Genomic DNA, 15,714 nt, shown 5'->3' with positions numbered 1-15,714 from the left:
ATGGGTCATCTTTCCCAAGATACATATACACAATTGTGCACACAATTTCATGGTGTTGGTGGACTTCCTAAAGTCCATACTCAGATCTCAGGTTATGCTTAAGTGAAGACTTCCCTGGACTCGGGAATGCCCTTGAAGACCTTTTAGAATGCCCTTCTCTTCCACTACGGGGACTAGAGCGGCCTAGATCGGAGGTTTACCGGACCCAGAGACACCCGACCCCCGCGCCCTCTCAACCGGCCTCTCTGAGCTCGCCCCTCCCCCACGCCACTGCCGCGCAGGTGCGAAAACCTAAGGGGCCACCCCGGCGCGAAGGCTCGAGGAACTGGGGGGACCCGGGGTGGGGGGTGGGGGATGATGGGACCCCGGGAGGGGCGGAGGCGGGGGTGGGGGCCTTCCCGAGGTTGCCTGGAGACCAACTCTCCGCCCAGACTGTTCCATTTCCTCAGCGGGGGGCGCCGCGGACCGGAACGTGGCTGACCGGCCTCCCAGAGCGGCCCTCTTCCGGCTTCTCCCCCTCTGCCTGGCGGTGGCCAGGGCCCGTGACGTCACAGGAGGCGGGGCCAGAGCCGCTGCCGGGTGCTGGAGGCGCCATTGGAGCCGGCTAGGCTTGCGAGCTCCGCTGAGGAGCTGGAGGTTGGGCCGCAGTTACCTCCGCGTCCGCTCCTGGTCCCTGGCCCCTCGGCGGCATGGCGTGCGGGGCGACGTTGAAGCGGCCCATGGAGTTCGAGGCGGCGCTGCTGAGCCCTGGTTCCCCGAAGCGGCGGCGCTGCGCCCCTTTGCCCGGCCCCACTCCGGGCCTCAGGCCCCCGGACGCCGAGCCGCCGCCACTTCTCCAGACGCAGACCCCACCGCCGACTCTGCAGCAGCCCGCCCCGCCCGGCAGCGAGCGGCGCCTTCCAACACCGGGTAACCTATGCTGCGGGCCTGGCAGGAAGCCAGGCCCAGGCATTTTGGGGGGTGGGGGTGGGGCGGCTCTGGGCGCTCGGCTGTTTCACCCACAGACCCCTTCTTTGCCCTGAGAAACGGGAACTGGGGTGCCGCTGGGCCTTGTCGCTTCCGGGGATGGGAGATATCCGGGAGGGATGGGGGGGCCCCAGTGTCCGTTTTCGGTTTTCCTGGAGCTGGAGAGACTGGAGGGGTGGGCAGCAAGAGGAAGATGAGACTATCCCTGGTCGCTCGGGGCCCTTCCCGTGCGCGAAGCCCCTCCTGCCTCCGCTGCCCGGGCCTGCACAGAGCCGCCCAGCAGATCCAGTGGGCCATGGAAAATGGGATTCTACTCACGAACCCGGCCTTGAAGGTGGGGGTTGGGGGCGGGTTCCTGGGAAGGGGCCTGAGTGCGTGCTGTTCACTCTACTGTAGCTTGGAGGGAGACCTGATTTCCAGAAGTCTTTAGGGACCAGAGGCCGTCGCAGAAGTCATAGAATCCGATTTCAACCTATTTCCAAGGGACTGGCCATGTTCTTTTATTGTATGGCTATTGTCTTGTACCATATATAGCTTGAAATTGGTAGGTCGTTAGCTAGAATTTATTTGAGAATCCTTAAACATACAGAGGTTCCGGAAGCAGGAGTTCCATCTATCCATAACAGAGATTCTTTCAGTAAGGGTTACACACTGGTCAAGGAAAGGGGGGAGTTAGTGTGACTGTAAAGTTAGGACAACCCCCGCCCCCCGCCCGCGCCAACCATTGTGCAGGAATAGAGGGGAAAGTGCATCACAATTAATATGTAACAGTTTTAAAGGGCTCCTGGAAATGGGGGAGGGTCCTCAAAACTGGACTTCGGCGAGTTATTTCTTTGTGTTTTTCTATTCCTCAAGCGTAAGTGAAACCTTAGGACTGCCTTAAAATTCTTTTCCTCATCCCTTTTAAGTTACCAGTGCCTTTGGGCTTTATTTCCTTTTTCCTCTGCATATCCATAATGCAGATTTCAGGCCCTCATACTCTCTCGCACAGAGATTCCTGCAGTTGCCAGCCATGCTCTCCCACTCTTTCTCATGTTCACCTCTTCTTTATTCTGGTATTCAAAGGACTTATCAGCTATAACCATATGTCTTCCTTAGTCTTTTACACATTTTTTCCCCCAGACTATGCTTTTGCTGCTCTTTCTCCAGACCCACCTGGGTGTGCCTGTTATCCTTGCCTTCCATCATGATATTTTCCCCTTGTATTTGCTAGTACAAATACAGTCATTTTTGCAAGTCTCCTATCCATTACCTGACTAACCCTGCCCCATAAGGAACTCTGTTCTACTTCAAATTCCCTGACCACTTAATGTTGCAAAGCCTTATGTACTGAATGAGATAATGTTTGCAAAAGTTTTTTGTAAAGAGCTCTTCAAAAGCAGGGGACAGGGGCGCCTGGATGGCCCAGTCAGTTAAGCATCAGGGTCTTGATCCCAGGGTCCTGAGTTCAAGCCCCATGTTGAGCTCCATGCTAAGCATGGAGCCTATTTAGAAAAAAAAAAGAAAAGAAAAACGGGACAAAATGCCCACTTGAAGTGATATCTTTTTTTCTGTTCCTACAGATACCAAGGATAGTCATATAATCTTTCTGGATCTCTCTTCTGCAAAATAGAATTAATACTTGCCCTGTCTATCTTGATTGATTTTATGCATATGTTTTATTTCTTCCAACAATATCCTGTAAACTAATTTTGTTATAGTTCACATTACAGCAAATGTTTGATAAATAATTGTTGAATGTGTTTGGAAGCCTCAGTATTGCAGAGTGCAGTAATGGGAGTCCCTATTTTAAATTTTAATTTTCGTATAGATCATGCAAACTACCTTCTTCTTGGTCATTTATATTAGAATATTTTATTTAGGGCACCTGGGTGGCTCAGTTGGTTAGGCGACTGCCTTCGGCTCAGGTCATGATCCTGGAGTCCCTGGATCAAGTCCCGCATTGGGCTCCCTGCTCGGCAGGGAGTCTGCTTCTCCCTCTGACCCTCCCCCCTCTCATGTGCTCTCTCTCATTCTCTCTGTCTCAAATAAATAAAATCTTTAAAATATATATATATATTTTATTTAAAATATTCATTTGTAAAGATTGATCAGTTAAACTCCTAAATGCTTATTGCAATATGGTTCTGTCAAGAAAGAAACATAAAGTATGAATGATTATATGATGCTTTGGCTTAAGTGAAAGCAATGTCTTTTGGATTAAAAAGGAGGAATGGGGGAGGAAATGTTAGTTGCTTTACAAATAGAAAGAATAAAGCTAACTAATAGAAAAGTGAATTTAAAAATCAGTGATTTCATTTTATAACATCATAATTGTTACCTCAAAGGTTATGAAGTTCTCTCAGAAATGGTCAAGAAACTATGTTTTTACTTCACTTTATAAAAATGTGTCATAGCACTTTTTATCGAAAAGGCATATAAAATTAAGCCTTTTATTGCTTAAAAGAGCTAAGTTGATACCAGGCATAGGAGGGTGTTGCTGACCTGAGGGAGCTGTTTGTAAACATGGAGTGAGTCCAGGTGTAAAGCGATTAATTGATCATGACTTGTGGCTTGGTGAGTAACATCCAGATTGAGGTAGCATTTTAGCTAGGTCTTCAATGACGGTGAAGGAAGAAAGATAGCCACATTTCAAGCAAAGGAAAACTGCTTGAACAAAGCCCTGAAAATGCACAAATTAAGGAAAGGATAATGTAATGTAACTATATATAATGGGCTATAATGGGAGTTGGAACTGGAAACAATTTGGGGCCAAGTCTTGGAAGACATGGAATGCCATGTTGAAGAGTTTAAATTTTTTTTTAAGATTTTATTTCTTTATTTGAGAGAGCACAAGCTGAGGAGAGAGAAGAGGCAGAGGGAGAGGGAGAAGCAGACTCCCTGCTGAGCATGGAGCCTGATGCAGGGCTCAGTTCCAGGACCCTGGGATCATGGCCTGAGCAGAAGGCAGACACTTAACTGACTGAGCCACTGAGCCACCCAGGCGCCCCGAAGAGTTTGAATTTTGGAAGAAAAAAAAAGTTTGAATTTTGGTCTGGAACGCTAGGAACCATTGTAGAATTTGGAGGATAGGCTTAGTCTGATATAACCCAGAAGCACAATGTCAAATAATAATGGGATGCAAAGATGAAAGTTATCATCCACTGTCAAAAAGAAATTTGCATTTTTTTTTTTAAGTGGCCTTCTTGGAGAGAAAATCACATGTACTTCCTTTTTCTTTTTCTTTTTTTTTTTAAGATTTTATTTATTTGCGAGAGAGAGAATGAGAGACAGAGAGCATGAGAGGGAGGAGGGTCAGAGGGAGAAGCAGACTCCCTGCTGAGCAGGGAGCCCGATGTGGGACTCGATCCCGGGACTCCAGGATCATGACCTGAGCCGAAGGCAGTCGCTTAACCAACTGAGCCACCCAGGCGCCCCTACTTCCTTATTTTTCTACTGTGCATGCCATGTTTAGATTCTTGGACTTGCTTGTCCTTTAACCAGCCTAAAAGTTGTATCTTTCCATTTGTTCATTTCACCATACAGGAGGCAGTTAGAGGTTTATCAAAGACCTTCTGTTCTCATGAGCATTGTCCTCATACTTGTCCTTTCTTGTTTCAAGTCATTGCAGTTCCTTGCATCCTTATATTGAATCTGGCAGGTATATGCATAGTGAATAATACATTTTAAAGATGAAGCGAAGACTTCATAAATTCAGGGATCTTAAAATATGAACTTCATAGCATTTTTAAGGGAAAGCCTTGCTAATCCTACATTGTTTGTGTGTTTGGGCTGAGTGTTAGCAAATTTAGTTATGTGTGAGATACTGTGAGTTTGTGTTAGTTCCTAGGCTGTACTGTCACTTGTTTTCAAAACTTCATTGGGTAGGCAGTAAACATTTATATTGAAGAAGTACGCTAAAGATCCTGAAAGATTTTCCAAGGTCATAGTCACACAGCTAGGAAGAAGCAAGTGGCATTATTAACACTCAACCCCATTTAAAAAATACGATTATAGCAAAGGATACATTAGAATAATGTGAGAAGGGTGGTGATCTGTTCTGGGTTTTATTTATTTATTTATTTATTTATTTATTTATTTATTTATTTAAAGATTTTATTTATTTGCGAGAGAGAGAATGAGAGACAGAGAGCATGAGAGGGAGGAGGGTCAGAGGGAGAAGCAGACTCCCTGCTGAGCAGGGAGCCCGATGTGGGACTCGATCCCGGGACTCCAGGATCATGACCTGAGCCGAAGGCAGTCGCTTAACCAACTGAGCCACCCAGGCGCCCCTCCTGGGTTTTATTTTTGATAAGGAGGCTTTATTATCTGGAAAGTAGATACATATTCTACCACAAAAATGAAAAACTTGAAAACCACATCCTTTCAGACTGTGTTGTCTCTAGGAATGTACTTCAAAGTGAATTTGTGTGTCCTGGACTCCCTTCAATAGCATTAGCAAATTTGGTTTATGATTACTTTGACTCAGAATAGTAATCTGAGTTATATCAAGTATTGGCTCTCAGTAGGATCAGAAAGTTCTTTTCTAAGCCCTGATCATTGGTTCCAAGCAATAAATCTCGGGTGTCCCCATGGTCTGTGTCCAGGAGGTGACCATATTGTGGTTTCTGCTGTCCTCTACCACAAAGATCTTGAGTTCCAAATGGGACAAGAGCTTCATTTTTAGAAGGCCTTGGGTGCTAAGAGAATCACCCCAGTACACTAGTTTGTAAAACTGTGCAGCTTAACACAGATCAAAGATAGCTCCTTATTAGGTGAAAGATGAGTTTTTTGTTTTGCTGTAAGTTGTACTAGTTAATCCTAAAGGAAACTGTGGTCTTCACTGTCACAGGAAAACGAGCAAAGGGAACTGTCAGGAGGGCTTATGCTAAAATAGCTGCTCTTCCATGCATTGTTGAAATAGTAATAAGGAATACTTTGGGGGGTTATATGAGGAGTGCTTTATTCAGAATAAACATTTTTCTTGCTAATATTAATAACATGAGGTAAGGGACAAGAAGTTTGAAGAAATGGCACAATAAAGTGAATGCTCAAATGTGTTTCTTTTTTTTATTAGAACAAATTTTTCAGAACATAAAACAAGAATATAGTCGTTATCAGAGGTGGAGACATTTAGAAGTTGTTCTTAATCAGAGTGAAGCTTGTACTTCGGAAAGTCAGCCTCATTCCTCAGCACTCACAGCACCTAGTTCTCCAGGTAAGCAAACATTAGTGTGGACAGACCAACCATTTAAGAGTTTGTAAGTGGTACACTGTGATGAACCTTGGGTGTTGTATGTAAGTGATGAATCACTAAATTCTGCACCTGAAACTAATATTACACTGTATGTTAACTAACTGGAATTTAAATAAAAAATTGGAAAAGGAAAAAAGAGGGGCGCCTGGGTGGCTCAGTCGTTAAGCGTCTGCCTTCGGCTCAGGTCATGGTCCCAGGGTCCTGGGATCGAGTCCCGCATCAGGCTCCCTGCTCGGTAGGAAGCTTGCTTCTCCCTCTCCCACTCCCCCTGCTTGTGTTCCCTCTCTCGCTGTCTCTCTCTCTGTCAAATAAACAAATAAAAATCTTTAAAAAAAAAAAAAAAGGAAAAAAGAGTTTGTAAATGGTTCTTAAAATGATGGTTTCCTAATCCAGAATTGATTTCATCTAAAGTAATAAAATTGGTAAAATGTATGCATTATATCACTACTTGTAAATACTTTTCAAACCATAGAGTCATGAAATTGGGAAAAAACCTTAGGTTGATGTGATTTGGCTTCCATCCACCCAGTGTAGAAGTACCCTCTGTAACTGCAGTGTCTAATATCTTAGCCATTACATGAGCCACATGTGGCGTTTAAGTTAATTAAAATTTAATGAAATTTTAACATTTAGTTTCTTGGGTGCAGTAGCCACATTGCAAGTGCTTAGTTAGCCACATGTAGTTCTTATATTAGCACAACTATGGGACATTCCATCATTGCACACATTTGTGTGACAGCAGTGCTCTATAACATTGACAGATGGTCAGAGAGGATGTGCTCAAAAATAGAATCTCAGGGTTGGAGACAATCTTCATGGTCACATAGTTCAGCCACCAGTCTTGCCTGCCATATCCCTGCAAATAGTCAAGAGGCCGGTGTGTAAACATCTCCATTGGTGGTGAACTCTGTCCTTTAACCGTAAAGGAGTTTATTTTCTTACAAACTATTCTACTTTTTAGTAGTTCTGAGAGTTAAAAAATTACCTTGATTAAAAATTGTCTCCTTACAGAACACAGATTGTGTTGGCCAGGAGCTAGGATAGAAGGGAATGGGGAGAAACAGCTTAAAAGGGGTGTTACTTTGGAGTGATGGAAATACTTTGAAGTTAGATAAATGTGGTTGTACAAAATTGTGGGTATACTAAATGACACTGAATTGTTCATCTTAAAATGATTCGTTTTATGTGAATTTCACCTCAAGTAATTTTTTTTAATTTTTTTAATTTTTATTTTATTTATTTATTATTTTTTTTAAGATTTTATTTGCGAGAGAAAGAATGAGAGACAGAGAGCATGAGAGGGAGGAGGGTCAGAGGGAGAAGCAGACTCCCTGCTGAGCAGGGAGCCCGATGTGGGACTCGATCCCGGGACTCCAGGATCATGACCTGAGCTGAAGGCAGTCACTTAACCAACTGAGCCACCCAGGCGCCCTCAAGTAATTTTTTTTTATTGAGGGGCACCTGGGTGCCTCAGTCGGTTAAGCGTTTGCCTTGAGCTCAGGTCATGGTTCCAGGGTCCTGGGATTGAGCCCCACATCGGGCTCCCCACTCAGCAGGGAGTCTGCCTCTCTCTCTCCCTCTGCCTGCCGCTCCCCCTGCTTGTGCTCTCTCTGACAAATAAATAAATAAAAATCTAAAAAAAAAAAGTATTTATTGAGAGAGTGAGTGAGAGCATAAGCTGGCGGGGGTGGGGGGGGGGGTGGAGGGAGAGGGAGAAGCAGACTCCCCACTGAGCAGGGAGCTGGATGTGGGGCCTGACCCCAGGACCATGACCCAAGCTGAAGGCAGATGCCCAACTGACTGAGCCACCCAGGCGCCCCTTACCTCAAATAATTCAAAAAATTTTTCTTACGACCCAAAGGTCTTGGCTCTAGAATAGCACCTTTTTAGTTGTTCTTGTGTGTTCATGAGTGATAGACCTTTCAGTGGTAATAGTTAGCAAGTCTCTCCTTAATATTCTTCTGAGATTTTAGTATTAGAATTTTGAAGTAATGGAGTATGTTATGGGTGCAGAGAAACAATACAGTGATGACTGGGTAGAACTTTTGGTTAGGTTTCATTTGTAAAGAAGAAATTTTGGTTTAAGTTAAAAATGACTTCTTTCAGAGTGCTAAATGGTTTACAGATTAATTGGGCTGAAGAAATGGAATCTAGGCTGAGCTTTGAGGAACAACTCAGAACTGGGCTACCAAAGGAGCTGCTGCTTCGTTTCTCATCAGGAAGCCGATTTCCATGTTTTCTGGCATTGCAGTGAATATTTTGGTTTCTAACTACTATCTTACGAACATTTCACTCTTTTCCTAGATTTGGAAGGGATCAAGAATGAGATATGTAGTGCCTAATTGTCTTCTTCATTCATAGTGACTTTGCTAACAGTTCGTTATATAGGGCAAGTTACTTGGTCTCCTAAGCATCAGACTTCTAACCATTTCTTATCAGAACCACCTGTGGAAGTTAAAAGATGGCCAGGCCCTCACCTAGAATTAAATCAGAGTGTGTATCATGTTTTGTGAATTCTACAGATAATTATGATGCACCTCAGTTAAACATAGGTCTAGATAATCACCAAGGATTTGAGTAGCTCTGTGAATCTACTTTCTCTAATCCAGACTAGGGGCTTTATATCAACTTACTTTTTGTTCTTGTTCTTTACCAAATGAGCATTGAGTATGGGCTCACACTGTTATGGCATCAGAACTGTTTTTCTGTATGCAGATCAGCTAGCACACCTGGATACACATTGTTCCTCCTACTTTTCAGTTTACCTTTGGGCTGACTGTAAAACTAAGGGCAGAAGCACAGATTTTGTGAAATATTCCATGTAGAGTTGTGAAGAATACTATTTTTCTGAACTGTTTTTGTATCCTAGGAGTGCTTACATAAAGTTATTAATTCTGAACCTTAGAACTATAATGTATTATTTAAACTGGATTTGTCTTGGGGTGCCTGGCTGCCTAATTAGGTAGAAACATGTGATTCAATCTCGGGGCTGTGAGTTTGAGCCCCACGTTGGGTGTAGAGATTACATAAAATCTTTAAAAAAACAGAACAACACTGGATTTGTCTTTTGGCCAGGTTCCTCCTGGATGAAGAAGGACCAGCCCACCTTTACCCTCCGACAAGTTGGAATAATATGTGAGCGTCTCTTAAAAGACTATGAAGATAAAATTCGGGAGGAGTATGAGCAAATCCTCAATACCAAACTAGCAGGTAGGCTGAGGCAGTGGCTGTGCCATTGTTAATAGGGTTCGGTAAATAATAAGGTTCAGTCAAATGGTAACTTAGAAAAAGAGCAGGACTTCATATAAGAAAGTTTAATGAGTTGTGAATAGTAAGTTACTCTCTGGTGATTCTAAACATTATACATTATAGGGGAAGGACTTTTCATTTACATTTCTGAAACAAGATAAGCCAAGCTTTTCTTTTGACATTTTTCCATATGAATAAAGGCAGTGAGTAGTTTATTTGGGCTAACCTCCCAACTGGTGGTTGGGAGTGGAGTATAGTCCACACGATCAGACTTCCTGGTAGCAGTCACTTTGTGGATATGGGAAATCTGGCATTCTGTAATTTGGATGTACGTTAGTTTGGAAAGCACAGCTCAGGTTTGAGCAAAGGGAGTTGACAGTGATGTCAACAAGTAGAGCCTTTTATGAAAGGAAGAGATCTGAATCAGGAATAGAAAGTAGTACCCATTTAGTGAAAGGGGACAGTGTTGGGATGAGAGAGGTTTTAGACAACAACTTCTTCCTGTAACAGTATTATTTCCTAATCTGGTGACCCACACCACATGCTTCCTCAGAATGTTAGAAAGTCTGCTTTAAATGAGAACTGTTGGTTTAACAACAGTTAAATGGGTTTCTTTATAGTCAAACTTCTTTGATCCTTTAATATACTAATAATGTGTATTAAGACAAGAAGCTCTAGTATATCATTTCCCCTCTCCTACCTCCATCCCCAAAATTTTTCAGTTGGCTCTAAGTCACTTCTCTGTTCATGGATGTTGGACTACCTTCTTTTTTACCGAGTTTCTCTTTAGAAGGTAGTTCTGTGGGACTGTTTACAGTTAGGTAGTATGAAATTTTCTCTGCTTTCTACCCATCCCACTTCTTTCATTCAACGTGTCTGTTGAGATTTATAGCAAGGGTAGAATGCAGAAAAGAGATTCAAGCTTCATGTCTTATAGAGTTCCTAAAATTTGATTTGTAGTACTGAGCCAGTCTGTCTGTCTTGAGAAGCCTTTAGTAGGGAATGGAGTTACAGCAGGGGCAAGATTAGGAAAATGTGATATTATAGATGATCAGTGACCAAATCTAGGAGCCAGGGATTTGGCTCTGGGATCTAAAAGTAAGTAACAGATCCCAGAGCGGCTATTAAAAGGAGGGTCTGAGAGTGGATAATTTAAACTGGGAAGCTAGATGTGATCCTGACACTTGATTCTTGAAAAACTGAGGGAGAGTTCTAGGGATAGTATATACTGTCTTTCCCCCTTACAGAACAATATGAATCTTTTGTGAAATTCACACATGATCAGATTATGCGACGATATGGGACAAGGCCAACAAGCTGTAAGTATTGTCAAGTTTTTCTTTGAATTTTCCAACTTCTAGGAGCAAGATGTTGACACTGAATACCTTGTCTCCTGAGAGCAAAACACCCCTGTGAAGTAAAATAATAGCTAACATTAAAAAAAAAAAAAGCATGTCCAGCATTGTGCTAAGCCCATTAAATCCTCATGAAGTTATTTAATCTACAGTAACCCTATGAGGGAGGAACTGTTGTTAAGCCCCATTTTACAGGTAAGGATGGCACTTAAAGAGGTTAAATAATTTGTCCAAGCTCATAAAGGTAGTAGTTCATCCAGGACTGAAACCTAGGTAGTCTGACTGCAGTACCAATTTGTTTGTTACCTGGCTTTTCCTCCAGAACGGTAGGTTCAATTAGTAATTTATGAAAGTTAATTCCTTAAGCTAGCTTATCAAGTGTGTGGTCACAATTTCTTAATTCTGGACATCTTGGAACTACTAGTTACTCAAAACATAAAGTAATAAGTAGCTGTATATCTAAACTGAAGCTGAGTCAGGTGTCTTAAATTCTGGAAAACTTAGGACATTTTAAGTGTTGACTTACATTCTCCATGTTGTTTATCACATTTCCCATTGGTTAATATTTTTAAAAAGCACGACACTATATTTTTATTATTCTTAAACTCTTTTTTCCCCCCCTAATTTATAGATGTGTCCTGAAGCTTTCTTGCATATCTGGGTACCAGGTTTGACCTCAAGAGATGGCTGCTGTACACTTTTTGCAACTGGTTTGATATCACATTTCAGCTCCAACTTTGCATCCTGAGAACACTTAAACGTTTCTGCAGGTCCATTTTATACAACTTGAAAGACCTTAAAACTTTCTGGTTGCCACAAGCATATCTTTCTTTTCTGCTCATCCAATAAACAGCTGTGCCCTACTGTGATAGATTTTCCAAACAAAAATACCTGGAGCAGCAGTTTAGCAAAATATGCCCTCAGTGGCTCTCAACAAATGGAGTTTCCCCAAGCACAGTTCTGTAAGAAGTGTGTGTGAGAGTGCGTGTATATGTGTGTGTGTGTATTTTAAGTTATTATTTGTATTGTGCAAATTTTTTTGGTCTTGGGGATTCTGGCTGTGAATTTGATGCACGACAATTATGGTTAAAAACATTTGCTTGGTCTACAGAAGATCATTAATGTTTTGTGACCATATAAGTTGTAACGGTGGATTGTTTTATGTTGTAGGTATTATTGTTAAATACAGGGACTGTTTCCAGGCACAGAATATGAATCATAAGTTAGGATGGACATTAGGTGTGATTATGATGACATAGCAAAGGTCTGTGGTCCTAGGTCTACAAATGCGTGGTGAGGGATTAGGACAAACTGGAGACGGGCCGTTTGACACATGGACTCTGCCTAGCCGTGTTGAAAAATACTTTGACTCCAAGCCTTAAAATACCCATGTGGAGTCTGTGCTCACCTCATTCACACACAGAGCTCCCTGGACACTGAACCTCTAAAAAGAAAAAGTCTCCCTGGAGTGGGAGCGTCAGGGTTTGCTTGGGAGCACAACACAGGTGAGCGTGGGGCTGGGCCAGCCCCTGGTGGCACTGCTACTTTGGAGGAGCCACTTTGCCTTTGTATCGGTTATTAAAAACAGAATTTGGATCCTTGTGGTCAGGCTCCCCCAAATTCTTTTTAAGAAGTGACCATGTTCAACTGCTTGAGCTTTGTTTTTGGCAACCCCTGCCCAAAGTTGCTTACAGACTGTTCTTCACCTTGTTTCCAAGGCTGTGGAACAGAAAGTAGCCTCTGTTTTGAGGAGGTGGAAGTTAAGTATACATTTATTTTTTACTGTGACTTGTTCAGGACCACATTTTACAAAATGCCTTGTTTCCTTTATTATTGTTTCTGGAAAGGAAAGTTCTATTAAAATTGTTTTAGTTTGAATATAGAATAGTTTTATTAATTAGGGCTTATTTTGAAAAATTCTGAGTTTAATTCAAGTGTATGCCAGTACCTTCCAAAGTAAGGTAATATTCAGAGACAGTTGTTCTGATCAGATGGCTTAGAGAAATTCTGGAATATTCATATTCGAAGATTCCTTATTAATGAATGTCTTTGACTTAAATCTAACCAAAAACTGCAACATTATTCTTTGTACATTTTCATTATATAGTGTTAACAAGCTTAGTTGCAAACAAATAAAATACTTAAGCTATTTGTTTACCTTGCCTTCTTAATACTGTGATAATGTTTATTAATTCAAATAATTTATGTGAGGCTGCTATAACCATTTCCCCAGTAAAACATTACATTTAAGATTTATAGACTTTTTTTTAAAAGCCCATCAGTGATCTTTAAATAATTAAAGAATTATTTTACTTAATATTTGAAGGGCAGTTTGTTTCATCTCTTCCTTTTCCAGGGTAGTCACTTGTTCCTGGAAGAGGAGCTAGCCGTGGCTGTCATGGGAGTGGCCTTACAGTGGGATAGTCACACCAAAACAAAGGAAGGGCAGCTGAGGGGGCCATCAGAAGTCCTGAAGGATGGATCAGGAATGGGGAACGCTGCTGCACTGATGTCTTGTTACAGAATCAGTGGATGTGGGGCAAATGTCAGCCCCTACTATATGGTTTCTGGCTGGGAGGTAGAGTAGGTTTCTATAAAGGGAAATGATAGACACTCTCTTACTGCTCCCAGTGTTGTTAGGCTGTTATGATATGGTTGCCCTTTGGGGCCATAGGATAAGTAAGACCACATATACCACCATGGCTGGGTTTTGGAATCTCCTCAAAAGGGACTAGACATGTTTGTCTGTTTTATCCGGAGAAGAGACAGTTCCTAGGACAGAAAATGGGGACCTATAATGTAGGCCTTAGGCTAACAAAAGGAGTTTTTCCTTAGACTTGATTTCTAGAGCTTGAACTTAAGAGCATTCCCAGGTAGGGAAGTGTCTTTGTCCCATGGAGTTAGGTCAGAGCCCAGGGAGGAAGTCAACCTACAGAAACCTGTAAGGATAGGCCAGGACCTGTGGTCTCAGAACAGCCATATCTACCACCGTGGTTATAGGTTTTTGTTTTAATAATAGTTATCCTCTTTTGGTAAAATCTTAAGCTTAAGGGGGAATGAAAGGAGTAGGTATTCATGCTTAGGTCAGAGGAGTACAGGGGAGATCAAAGTTCCTGAGGCAGATAATTGTTAAGAGCTCCCCAAGGAGAAGAACATCAGGGAATACAAGAATTTGGGCCAGCCTGTCACACATGGTGAATCTTCTCTGCCTGCCAGGGAGGATGGGTTGGCTGTGTAGTAAAGGAATGGCCTTTGGATACATGTAGCCCTAGAGTTTAGTTTGCTGCGTGAGCCTTGCCAAGCTACTGAAATTTGTGAGCCATAGTTTTCTTGTCTGTAAAATGAAGGTGAATTGTATGTACATCACTGGGTTTTGTTTTCAAATGCGAGATTAAGTTAAATAGCCCATGTAAAGAAAGTAGCACAGCCTGAGACATAAAATATGCATTTGATACTGTTATATAGCAGGTTTCCTTACAGTGGTCTTCATTAGATCTGAAGACCAAAACGTTCCTTTCTGCAGCAGCAATTCTCAACTTTCCAGTATGAATAGCCCTTTGTTAACATCAAAATCTCACGTTCTCTAATTAGAATTTGTACTTTAAGTGTTTGACTAAGAAAACAATAAAAGATAAATGACCAATGAATTCAGTAATGCCTTTCAGTGAATCTGTATTTTGTTACTATAGCAGGGTCAGCAAACTAAGGCCTGGTTTTGTAAATAAAGTTATATTGAAACACTGCCACACCTATTTGTTTGCGTCTGTGGCTGCTTTCACAGTTGGCAACTCCAGAAACAGGTAGTATGGGCCACGGAGTTGAAAATACTCTGGCCCCTCACACAAAAGTTTGTGGGCCTGGGCACTGTAGCACTGATACACATTTGAAAAGCTCACAGACAAGGCAAACTCGGTGCATCATGGATTGGTGGACAAGAACCTTAATTTGTTTCTAGGGGAGTTACACCTCCGGTGTGTCATGATAAAAAAACATCCTGTGCTTACAAATGAAAACCGACTGTCAAAGTGAGTATCTTACAGAAAAAGCCAATGAAGTTTTCAGAGCAATGATTCTCAAGGATGGGACGGGGGCGCCTGGGTGGCTCAGTCATTAGGTGTCTGCCTTCGCCTCAGGTCATGATCCCAGGGTCCTGGGATGGAGCCCCGCATCGGGCTCCCTGCTCTGTGGGAAGCCTGCTTCTCCCTCCCCCATTCCCCCTGCTTGTGTTCCCTCTCTTGCTGTCTCTGTCAAATAAATAAAATCTTAAAAAAAAAAGGATGGGGACAGGGAACATGCTATTGGGGGTGGGTCATTAGAATGACTTATTTTTGACATATTTAATTTTGAAATTTCAGATACAAACTGGGTGTAAGGATTTTATGTTTATCAGAAGATCGTTTGTTAAGTATTGTTCTTAAGGAACAGTGACTTGATTGCTTGCCTGGGTGGTTATTTCCTTAAAAATGGCTTCAGAGAGTGCTATAGTCCACAGCTACAGTTAAACTGGTCCTTGAATAATGCTGATACTTTCAGGAAGAAAGAAGCAAGTTTACCTAGGGAAAAATGTCCAGCTACTTAACCCCAAATGATACTTTCAAATAATTAGCACTTCATTGTGAAGATTACCTAAATTTGTTTAAAATTTAAGCAACTAAAGTCTTCACGGGTCTCTTGTTTTCACTGATTGTTGCTTATAGTGTCTTGTCTCATTATGTGCCAGGTTATCTGTGAGCCGGATACTATATTTGAACAATTGTAGGAATAAACAGGACAAGGATGAAGCATCTACCTCTAGAAGGATTTCTGGTTGCCTGTGCTGGGGATATTACTAAACCTTAATTCAGATTGAAGGCTGGAGGTTCCCTAGATCTTCCAGATGGCACACAACCAGGTCTCAAGTCTGTGTGA

General features: G+C 42.2%; 1 protein-coding gene across 2 annotated transcripts; it reads left to right on the top strand.

Moving 5' to 3' along the window:
* The first annotated feature begins 550 nt into the window (after positions 1–550).
* AKIRIN1 (akirin 1) lies at positions 551–13,113 on the top strand. 2 transcript variants are annotated; one of them, XM_045870736.3, is made up of 5 exons: positions 551–909; positions 6,023–6,163; positions 9,278–9,412; positions 10,699–10,770; positions 11,438–13,113. In XM_045870736.3, exons 1-5 carry the CDS (start codon positions 690–692, stop codon positions 11,446–11,448), a joined length of 579 nt encoding a protein of 192 aa, XP_045726692.1. In that variant the 5' UTR covers positions 551–689; the 3' UTR covers positions 11,449–13,113. The 2 variants fall into 2 exon arrangements, with proteins under 2 accessions (XP_045726692.1, XP_045726691.2); XM_045870735.3 differs by lacking the exon at positions 551–909 and adding an exon at positions 927–1,300.
* The last annotated feature ends 2,601 nt before the right edge of the window (positions 13,114–15,714 follow it).

Source organism: Mirounga angustirostris, unplaced genomic scaffold (assembly GCF_029215605.1).
Source record: "Mirounga angustirostris isolate CCGP_5_RB_7025 unplaced genomic scaffold, mMirAng1.0.hap1 SCAF_4, whole genome shotgun sequence".
Taxonomy (NCBI): domain Eukaryota; kingdom Metazoa; phylum Chordata; class Mammalia; order Carnivora; family Phocidae; genus Mirounga; species Mirounga angustirostris.
This window is presented reverse-complemented; position numbering and strand designations above follow the sequence as displayed.

What these genes read in the sequence shown, in the direction of transcription:
- AKIRIN1 (XM_045870735.3), top strand. Translation starts at nt 1,066, where the DNA reads ATGGGAGATATCCGGGAGGGATGGGGGGGCCCCAGTGTCCGTTTTCGG. An exon ending in TCACGAACCCGGCCTTGAAG is followed by an intron (nt 1,301 to 6,022) that starts GTGGGGGTTGGG and finishes TTTTTTTATTAG; the next exon opens with AACAAATTTTTCAGAACATA. An exon ending in CCTCAATACCAAACTAGCAG is followed by an intron (nt 9,413 to 10,698) that starts GTAGGCTGAGGC and finishes TCCCCCTTACAG; the next exon opens with AACAATATGAATCTTTTGTG.